This window comes from Onychomys torridus, chromosome 1 (genome assembly GCF_903995425.1).
Source record: "Onychomys torridus chromosome 1, mOncTor1.1, whole genome shotgun sequence".
NCBI lineage: Eukaryota > Metazoa > Chordata > Mammalia > Rodentia > Cricetidae > Onychomys > Onychomys torridus.
Window position 1 is genome coordinate 6167084 of NC_050443.1, and position 11537 is coordinate 6178620.

General features: G+C 39.1%; 1 protein-coding gene across 1 annotated transcript; it reads left to right on the forward strand.

Moving 5' to 3' along the window:
* Positions 1–5363: 5363 nt before the first annotated feature.
* Positions 5364–7127, forward strand: LOC118568996 (vomeronasal type-1 receptor 4-like). The gene is made up of 2 exons (XM_036166609.1): positions 5364–5413; positions 6188–7127. The coding sequence occupies exon 2, from the start codon at positions 6192–6194 to the stop codon at positions 7125–7127; it is 936 nt and encodes a 311-aa protein (XP_036022502.1). The 5' UTR covers positions 5364–5413; positions 6188–6191.
* The last annotated feature ends 4410 nt before the right edge of the window (positions 7128–11537 follow it).

Consider the following 11537-nt stretch of genomic DNA (forward strand, 5'->3'; position numbering starts at 1 on the left):
ATGCTCTCTTCAAGGCTAAATCAGACAGCCAGGGAACTCTGACTGAACATTCAGGAAAGGTTAGTCCATCTGATGTATTTTCTCAGGGTCACCATTACTTCACCAAAAAGTAATCAAAATTTTCAAATTATGTATGATTTGTACATATATGTGTTAAATGCTGGGCAATGCCTAACACTGCACTCATTTCAGAGACAATTTTGAGTGGTGAATGCTGCCACAGGATACATTATCAATGGACTTATAAAGCCATAATGTAAGTTCTATTAAGATGCTATTTTCAAATGACAGTTTGAATCCCAGGAGAGATGGCTTTGAAGATCTTAGAGATCCTCTTCATTCTCCACACCTCTTAGAAGCTCATAGGACAGATGTCTCTGCCACTGTATCTGCGTTTCAAAATTTTTTGTTTCACTTTATTTTATTTTATTTCATTTTATTTTGTGTGTGTGCCTAAGTATATATATGTTTACATTTGTGAAGAATCATCTGCATGTCAGAAGGGTCATCAGATCCCCTCTATCTGGAATCACAAGCTCTTCTGAGCAGTCATATCTGAGCTTGAAACTGAACCGTGGTCACCTACAAGAGTAACCACTTAGTCATCACTCCAATTCTTGGAACTGTGTTCTAATGTTGTTCTTTAGATATAAACTTTGGTCATCACATTTCTACATCAAACACATTTATCTACTGAAATATTGTACCATCTCTTGAATGATTCTGCTTTGATGTGTTAATAGGCAACTCAGGTAGGCATTTTTCCTGACTGTCTTTGGGACCTCATGGTTTTGAGATGTTGATAGTATCTAGGATACAAGGAGATGGGCAAGGCCATGCATGCCTCTACTTTAATAGCAATGGGGCTCTGTTCCTTCTGCATGTCTCTCTGCCATATGCTTTGTGCCCAAAGGACTGACAGAAAAGTTCTTGTTCTAGTTCCTAATTGCTTCCTTGGAGTTGCTCATTTTGTTTTCTTTTGTGACATGACCAAGGTGTTTAAAAGTTACTTCAGACCCTTGTGGAGATGCTGTCATCATGGGTCTAGAAGTGAGTTGAAAATCAACAATCTTCTGGGAATGAGTATCAAGAGATCATGAACCTTTAAATCAGGGAAAGTTTCCCATCCCAGTTATAGCAGAGTTTCACTTTTCATGGCAACACTTACCATCATGGTGTCACCGAGCACTAAGGTGAGTGACCAGACAATAGGAGTAGCAAGAACTAAAGTCATTGGAAGCACTTCTTGGAGCAGCCATGCTTATGCTATTGGAAAAGTTTTGTTCTCTAGCTAAGTGAATCTCTTCATCATACTTGTACTTTAAAATATTTTTAAAAAATTCTTCCAACAGCTCTGCTAAAAGGAAAGAGAGAAGGAGGTGAGGAAGACAGAAAGAAAGGAAGGAAGGAAGGAAGGAAAAAAGATGGAAGGGAGGAAAGAATATAAAGAAATAGGTGGGATAGGGGAAACTCTGGTATCGGTTCAGGAACGGGGAATTTGAATGGGTTTTTAGATGAAATCGGGGCTACTTATAACTCAAGGCAGAATCAACTGTCGCCAATCCTCCCCAAGGTGTGTGAACCCTGCTCCCCGCATGAGCTGGTACTGAGTCTCTCATAGTAGAAATATATTTGTAAAGTATCTCTCAGTGATATCACCTCATTTTCATCTGTCTAGCTTCACTTGGTTGCCTTTGTCTCTGTCTCTCCTCTCTGGTTCTGGCTCCATATCTATCTTTCTCCCCTTCTCTCTATCTCTGTCTACCTGCCTCTTCCTAAGTTTTAGTTTTTAAAGGGAAGATTTAGTTGGATTTTTCTTTTTGTTTACTAATGATACTGGGGAATCACAACCAGGGCCTTGCACCAACAGGAAGAACTTTTAATATTTTCATGCCTGTTATGAATCAATTTATGTACTTCTGGAAAATGCTATACTCTATTTTTGTGTCTAAATAGTTTGATTTAGGCATGGGTGGAATAGACCATTGGTACTGGTAATTAAAATTTTTATCTATGATAAATTATAGGGGAGTTTTCAACTAGAAAAGATGAATTTTTTGGAAGCTTGAAGAGTAAGAGTTAAAAATTGAATGAATTACAAGTAAGGAATAGATGCATACCAGGAATATGCTTTATTTCTTGGTATTTCAGCTGTTCTTAAACATAGAAAATGTTTTCATGACTCTATTTCTATGTTTCACTTAATATACTCCAAAATTGGTTGTTGGAAGGTTCCAGCTCATGTGTTATCTGCAAGAACATAAAGATGCAGTACTCTTGTCATGTGAAGCATTAGGCCTCTTCCTCTCTGCAAAATACACACAGGTGTGTTTGGCTTTCTATATTCCTCTTATTTTAGTCCCTGTCTACAATTTCAGAAGCTATCATATATCTGTTGCATGTCAGGGGATTCATTAAGTGAATCCCAAACCAAAATAACAGCATCAAAAGTCTATCATATTGTACACCTATCAAATACTTTTCTAATTCTTCCTTATAGACAAAAAATGCAAGTTTATCAATATGACCTCAAGCTTTGTATCACTAAACAATGAGCCCACGTCAGTGTCATCTTAATTGACTGTCATCCCTTTAACTGTATAGCACACAACATTGCAAGAATTTCTCTTTAATTGACCACAGTGCCCTTACTTTTTAAGTTAAAATCAAATTTTAACTACTAACATTAAGCATATAAACCATTGTCAGTTTATAGTCCAGTCATGTGAAAAATAATCCTATTGCTCAGCAGCTGATTTCCAGAACATTTCATCACAAACCCAAAATTCTGTGCCCATGAAACAAACACTCATCACCTTCTCTTTGCATCCCTGTCAATCATCACCCTAATGTCTTTTACAATTTCATCACTTGATTTAGTGACTGTTGGCAAGGAACGTGCACATCACACAGCATTCATGTGTGGAGATTAGAAGATGTTTGGGGAGTTGGTTCTCACCTTTCATCATGTGGTTTGGTTTTTAAAATTTTAATTAGCAAATTTATTGATTTTTCTCTTCCACTTTTCTTGTCTATTCCCCCAAAACATCCTTGCACCTTCCTATACCTTTGTAATCCTTTTCACTTTAATGACACATCTGTCCTATTTCCTCCCCGCTTGAATCCTCAACACCACTTTCTTCTGCATCTTTTGACATCCTTTCTGGAAGCATAGCCTATGAGCACATACTCTCAACACTTCCATACATGTGGACATTGTTATCCATGTCCCTCTTTGAGAAAGAACATGTGGTTTTTGTTTTCCTGTGTCTCTGTCACCTTCTTGACTTCTTTGTAAGTTGTTTTTTCTGAGTATTTCATGATTTCATTCTCCTTTACAGATTAACAAAATTCCACTGTGTATATATAGGACACTTCTATTATCTACTGATGTATATCTAGGATGGACATCATTTCCTTGTTATTGTGAATAATGCAGCAGTTTACTTGGATTTGCAACCTTCTCTCAGGTAAGACATACAGTCCTTTGTATATATGCTCAGAAATTATAAGCTGTGTTATATAGTAATTCTACTTTTAGTATATTGAGAAAGCTTTGTATTTAATTCTATAATAAACATAATATATTCTATCTCACCAGTATAGAATGTAGAATCCTTTTCCCACACTGTCAGTATTTGTTGTTTTGTATTCTCTTGTTGTTAATCATTCTAAGGGTTGCAATGGAGTCTCAAAGTACTTGTAGTTTGAATTACCCTGATAGCTAAAGATGTTGAACATTTTAAAAATCATTTACTCTCATATGCATCTTCTCACTGTACATTTCATTAACGGATTGATGGCTGGAAAGTTTGTGAAGGGACTATTCATTCTTTATTTTACTTTATACATTCTAGTTTAAAAAGCTCCTTGGTGAAATACAGAAGTCAATGACTTTCTCCCATTCTGTAGGATATATCACCTCTCAGCTGGTAGTTTTCTTTAATGTGAAGAAAGTTTCTAATTTCATGCAGTTCAATTCTTTAATTTTTGGTGCATTTCCTGTGCTATTGAGCCTTGTTGCCACTACCTACATCTTGTATTACTAATATTTTCCTGAGAGTTTTAGCATTTCAACTTTTGAATAATTAAACATTAATTTTTGTACACTGTAAGGCTATATAGAGATATTGCTACACTTATGTGGTGAATATTCATTTTATGCAAAGCCATTTAGGATCAGAAAGTCCAACCACTTAGCTTCACAAAATGGTCAAGAAAGAAGTGATTGTATCTTCCTGAGAACTGCTGAGACTCAGCAGGGCAATGGTAGGGAATGCCAGACTCCTCATTTATCCTTCTTACTCAACACTTGGTAAAAATTTATAAATTTTGTTGAAGAAAACCAATACTAATTTTTAAATCTTCTACAACCTTCTGTGTTCCTATAGAGTAGACACAAGCGTTGTTATTTCACCATGTACTCTGCAGCTTTAACTCCTGCTTTTGTTTGGCTTATTGGTTTTGATTCATACTTGTTTATACTGCATCTGATGACAGCTTATTGCAACTTTGGTTTGCATCACCTCATTGTATTCCCTTAATTGCTGGTTGTGTTGGAAATTTTTAAATTGTTTATAGAAAATTTATCCAGGTATGAAAGCCATCTCTTATTTGTTTTATATTTAAAATTTTCAAACTTAGTTTTAAATACCCTTTTTAGGGTAGAGAAATGAGTCAGCGTTTCAGAGTACATGCTGCTCTTACTTTGAATCTGAGTCCAGTTACTAGCTCACAACCATCTACAAATCCAGCTGTGGGAGCACTCATGCCTTTGGCCCCTGCTAGGATTCACTTTCATATGCAACCACCACTGGGATACACGCAATTAACACTAAATATATCTTAAAATTAAATATTCTTTATATTCTGAATATTTAACCTCTCATTCTGAAAATAATTTTCCTTATTTTCTCATGCATTTCTTGATGAATTTTGGGTTTTGGTCATGTGAATTTCAGAAATTATGGCATGTTTTAAAAATTCTACCTTTCAAAATTGACCCTAAATCACTGTGTTTGTTCAAAAGCAATGAAAACATTAGTTTTGGGGGGAGGGATTTTTGAGAAAAAGTTTCACTTTGTGTAGCACTTGCTGTCCTGGAATTAACTCTGTAGATCAGGTGAGCCACAAATTTATATGTATGTCTGCCTCAATCTCTTTATTGCTATTTCCCTCATCCAGGGAAAATGTTAATCTTCAGTAAACATATCCAAAACTTTCCATGTAAAGCATGCAGATATGTCCTTCAATAAAAACAAAGTTTAGAAATTCTTCTTCAATGAGAGAGCTATGCAAATACAGTAAACTGATAAATATATTATTTTAGCTAACATCTTGAAATAATGCACATCCATAATGTATTTCCAGGTTCGTTTGACCATAATAATTTTTTTCTGTTTTTTCTTTCCTCCTTTTTTTATTAAGAGTTTTTCTATTCATTTTACATATTAACCACAGATTCCCCTGTCCTCCTCACCTCCCAGCCTTCCCCCCTCGACCCCCCACAGCCCCACCCCTACCCCACAACCCACCCTCCTACCCACTTCCTCCAAGCAAGATCTCCCATGGGGAGTCAGTAGAACCTGATAATTCAGTTTAGGTGGGTCTGAGGCCCTCCTCCCTGCACCAAAACTGAGCAAGTATCTCACCATAGGCACTAAGTTCCAAAAAGCCAGCTCATACACTAGAGACAGGTCCCAGTCCCAGTCCCACTGCCTGGGGGCCCCCTAAACAGTTCAAGTAAACAACTGTCTCACTTATCCAGAGGGCCTAGTCTAGTACCATGAAGGCTCCTCAACTATTGGTCTATAGTTAATGTGTTTCTACTAGTTTGGATAGTTGTCTCTGTACTTTTTCCAATCATGGTCTCCATCTCTTGCTCATAGAATCCCTCCTCTCTCTCGTTGATTGGATTGCTGCAGCTCCACCTGGGACCAGGCCGGGGATCTCTGCATCTGCTTCCATTAGTCACTGGATGAGGGTTCTATGATGACAGTTAGAGTATACAGCCATCTGATTATCAGAGTAGGTCAGCTGAGGCACCCTCTTGACCATGGCCAGTAGTCTATAGTGGAGTCATCTTTGTGGATTCCTGGGGACCTCCCTAGTACTATACTTCTCCCTGTTCCCATGGTGCCTTCATTTATCAGACCATAATAAAATTATTTAAAATTTTAATTGGAATTAAAATGGCTTCTGACAACTTGGCTATGGGAATTTTCCTCTTTTCCCAGATTACAGTGGGAGTGCTTGGAAATTCCTCAATACTATTTTATTATCTCATTTTGATACTCACTGGAAGACATTTAATGCCAAAAGATCTAATTATAGAGCACTTGACTTTTGCCAACTGCTTGTCTATCATCTCAAGAGGCATTCCACAGACAATGTCAGATTTGGGATTCAAGTATTTCCTAGATGATGTTGGATGTAAATTGATAGTGTTTATTTACCGAATAACAAGGGGAGTGTCCCTGTATGGCATGTGCCTACTGAGTTGCTTCCAAGTGATCACAATCAAGCCCATCAACTCCAGGTGGATGACTCTTAAACACAGAGCCACAAAGTATATTGGTCCCTCCTGCTCACTAGGCTGGCTTGTGCATCTGCTTCTAAATGTCTTGACTCCAACAAGAGTGTCAGGCCCCATTTACAACAAAAATGCTACTAGCAGGATGAATTATGGGTACTGCTCATGGTTTTCTTCCGGCAATGTGGCTACAGCACTTTATATGTTCTTACTGTGCTTCTCTGATGGCCTGTGTCTGGGTCTCATGGCCTACTCAAGTGTTTCCATGGTGAGTCTCCTCTACAGACATAAGAGACAAGTCAAGCATATCCACAGTGCTCAACACTTTCTAAAAGTCTCACCTGAGGACAGAGCCACCCAAACTATCCTCACCCTGGTGTGCATATTTGTCATCTCTTACTCATTCTCATCCATTGTGGTCATCTTCACAAGCTACTCCAAAGGTTCAGTGCCATGGGGAATAAGTGCATTTCTATTTATAGAAATATGCTTTCCCATAGTTTGCCCCTTTGTACTCATCAGCAATATCAAGTCTAGTTACAGCATATCTTTACCCTGCTGTGGTAAGAGAAAGCTTCTCCCAAGTTTGACATGAGCCTTGCTTATCTCCCTTTGTTTATATATTGGCATATTCTTTTATTTGCTGTAGAATGCCAAGACTCCAGATTGGAAATATCAAACATCCTCCTGCCTCCATCTCCTTCAGCATATCCTACTGGTGTGGGCCACAACAGCTGTCAATAACACTCAAGTCAATGTAGATCAAAGGCCTCAACTTAAAATCTAATACAAAGAACCTGACAGCACAGAAAATGAGGAAAAGCATTAAACTCATTCATATAGGGACAGCTTCCTGAACAGACCATGTACAGTGCAAGTGCTAAGATCAATAATTAATAACTGGGACTTCATGAAACTGAAAATCATCTGTAATGCAAAGGACACTGGCAATATGACAGAATGGCAGCCTGTAGAATGGAAAAATGTCTCAGCAACTCCACATATACAGAAGACTGATATTCAAAATTCATAAATAACTTAAAATTCTAAATGGTCTTATTAAATAAGAAACACAGAGCCAAATGCAGAGTTAAAAGCCCAAAATATCAGAGCACTAGCGAAGCCTTTAGCTACCAGTCATTGATGTCCTTCTCCTGAGAGAGAGACCTTTTACTGTGTGAACCATCTTTTTATTGCCTTTCTGTTCTACCTTCTCATTGGCTTTAAACCCAAACACATGATTTCCTCATCACTGCCTGTCTATGCAGACTTCCAGGTCTCTATGGTTCGTACTGAGATTAAAGGTTTGGGTCACCACTTGGCTGTGTCCTTGAACACACAGAGACTCTGCCTGCCATGTGGTCGGATTAAGGGCATGTGTCACCACCTCTGAACTTCTGTTAAATGGCTTGCTTTTAGCTCTGACCCCCAGACAACTTTATTTATTAACATACAAATAAAATCACATTTCAGCACAAATAAAATATCACCATAAATGACTCAAGAAACTAGATGTGAATTAACCATACAATCTAACTTTAAAATGAGGTACAGATCTAAACAGAGAATTCTCACTAGAGGAGATTCAAATGTCTAAAAAACTCTTAAAAAATGGTAACGTTCCTAGCTATTGGGGAAATGCAAATCAAAACTACTCTGAGATTCTATCTTACACTTGTCAGAATGGCTAAGGACAGTAACAAGTGATAGATCATGCTGGTGAGGATGTGGAGCAAAAGGAACACTCCTCCATTGCTGGTGGGAATGCAAACTTGTTCAGCCACTATGGAAATCAGTTTTGCAGTTCCTCTAAAAACTGGCAATGGATCTACCTCAAGATGTAGCTTTCCACTCTTGTGCATATAGCTAAAGGAGCCTCCATTCTACCAAAAAGATACTTGATCAACTATATTCATAGTACCTTTATGTATATTAGCCAGAAACTGGAAACAACTTATATGGCCCCCCAACTGTAGAATGTGTAAAGAAAATGTAATACCTTCACATAATGGAGTAGTATCAGTAGTGAAAAAATGGCATAATGGAATTTTCAGGTGAATAGGTGGGACTTTAAAAAGTAATCGTGAGTAAAATAACCTGTTGCAGAATTTTTTTTAAGCTACACAAAGATGTGCTGCATTTGTTTAACTTTGTATAGATGTGTTGAATTTGTTTAACAATGTAAAGATATGTTGCATTTATTTATGTTGTGGAAAATTTGTTTAACTAGGTAAAGGCATTTTGCTGTTTTATTTTGCCTGCCTAACGCACCTGATTGGTCTAATAAAAAGATGAACTGTCAATATTGAGGGAGGAGGTATAGGCAAAACTTCCATGCAGGGAATGTAAAAGGGAGGAGGAATTGAGGCTCCAGAGAGAAAGAAAAAGGAGAAGAAAGAAAAGGAGAGATCAGGGGCCAGCCAGCCACATACAGAGGAAGCACAATAGTAGAACATACAGAATGGAAGAAAGGTTAAAAGCCCCAAAGTGAAACACACGTAAATAGGGATAGGTTAAACTAAGTCAAAAGACTTAATGTAAGGGTCAAGCTTAAGCTAAGGCTGAGCATTCATAATTAATAATCAATCTGTTCTTATTTGGGAACTGGTTAGTGGCCCAAAGCCAATGCCAACCCCAGTAACACATACCCTGAAAGACAACCAGGTATGTGCTCACTTGTAAATGGGTATTAGCTGTAAAGTAAAGGATAATCATGCTACAACCCACAGACCCAGAGTGGCTAAGTAACAAAGAGGGCTCAAGAGGTGACACATGGATCTCCTTTGGAAGGGGAAATAAAATAGATTTTGCAGGTGGACTGGGGGTGGGTAGGGATGAGAATGGGTGTGATCAGATCTGGATGGAAGGAAGGATGGAAGGAAAGATTATGGGGGAGAAGACAAAAATAGACAGTATTTGGGAGAAGGGTGATGTGGAAACCTAGTGCAGTGGAAACTCCCTGGAATCTGCAAGGGTGTCCCTAGTAATGACTCCTATTAATGAAGCATACGGAGCCTGAATCATCTTCTTTATCTAGGCAAAACTTCTAGTCATGGAACTGGGACAGCAACCCAGCCACATAACCTTCAACATACAATCTGTCCTGACTGCAAGATGTGCTGGGGCAATGGTTGCACAGAACTTAGGGGAGGGGCAAAGCAATGGTTTAATTTGAGGCCCACATCACAAGAGGGAGTCCAAGTCCAACACAGCCTGGATTACCAAGCATGGAGCCTGAATCATCCAGAGACTAGGATTGGTGCGCAGTCCAGCCCTCATCAGAGAGGCTATCTCTGACAGCTGTTGGGAACTGATGCAGAGACCCAAAGCCAAACATTAATCAGAGAGAGAACCCTGGTTGGTGGTCTGTGGGAACCCACAGAGGTTCCCTAGTAAGGCCTTACTAAAGGTCAGAAAGTCTGAGCTTATTTTACCCAGCAGTGCTGCATAATAGGATGATTTCGCCAAATGCTTGGTTACCAGGTGTTTTGAAGGGTCTACACTTGGTGTACATTATGCTTTGATCTTGAAAGTGGGAGGTCTTTGGCTCCTTCTCTTGCTGATGTGTAAAAACCCATTATGATTAAACTCTGGGCAGCTGAGTATTGACCTAGAGTCCTCCTGAAGCTGTCCTGTGTCTCTATCATTTTTCTTCACCTATATTTCTATCTAATACTTGCTCATTCCTCTCTCCTCCCGTCAAGATCCCTTGGACAGGTCTCCTACATATGGTGCCCAATGGTGGGACTTGGGGAAGGAGGATAAAAAGAAGGAACATCACAGGTTAAGGGAGCATGGTCAGATAATTAATTAGGGTGGGATGATTCTCTTTTTCAGGAGTAAAATTGTAAATATAGAAAGGGGCAATAGTAGACACTTGTTTGTACATTTGCTTGTAGATAGCCTGAAAATTAGGGGAACTAAGGTTATGCTGCAGCAATTCTCTCTCTGTCTGTCTGTCTCTCTCTCTGTGTCTCTCTTTCCTAGTTTAGGTCTGAACAATGTAGGCTTAGGTATAAAAGAAAATAATTTAGGATAGAATAGATTTTCCCCAGTGTGGGAGCCAGTATGCAGAAATCAGTATCTGGGACTGAGCAGCACAGCTAGAACAAGAAGCCACTGTAGACTTAGGAGTACAAGAACAAGCACTGACTTCAGAAGCCCCCTCCATAAGCAGAAGCAGCAGAAGCAGCGGGTGACTTAGTGTCTGCATTGCTGAGACCCTCAGGGCATTATCGAGCATCACAGGTAGTAGATGCCAAGAGAGCAGAAAATGCACAGACTCTCACTGGTACAAAGGAGTTTTGGTGAGGAGAGCAGAGTCAGCCAGGACTTGCCTGCAAGCACCACACAGACATGGATGGAGGCTGTGCTCTGTGGCCTTAACAAGCAGGGCAAGAGAAGGCATATAAGCAATGGCAGAGGCTTTGTGCCCAGTGGCTGGAGTAGGTCTGTCACTCAGGGCCAGAGTTCCTAGAAGCCAGGGCCAAATGCGGGGACACTCTAGATCACTGGCAGTTTTGATGTCTATTTTCTTGAGTCCTTTATATATTTTGGAGATCAGCTTTCTGTTAGATGTGGGGTTGGTGAAGAACTTTCCCCATTCTGTAGGCTGCCATTTTGTCTTATTTACTGTGTCTTTGCCTTACAGAAGCTTCTCAATTTCAGGAGGTCCCATTTATTAATTGTTGCTCTCAGTGTCTGTGCTACTGGTGTTATATTTAGGAAGTGGTCTCCTGTGCCAATGCATTAAGACTACTTTCTACTTTCTCTTCTATCAAGTTCAGTGTAACTGGATTTATGTTGAGGTCTTTGATCCACTTGGACTTGAGTTTTGTACATGGCAATAGATATGGATCTATTTGCAGTTTTCTACCTGTTGACATCCAATTATTCCAGCACCATTTGTTGAAGATACTTTTTTTTTTTCCCATGGTACAGTTTTGGCTTCTTTGTCAAAAATCAGATGTTCATGGGGGTACGGTCAGTGTCTTCAATTTGATTC

Bases quoted from the DNA above. Each gene is read 5' to 3' on its own strand.
- LOC118568996 (XM_036166609.1), top strand. From the start codon at position 6,192: ATGGCTTCTGACAACTTGGCTATGGGAATTTTCCTCTTTTCCCAGATT.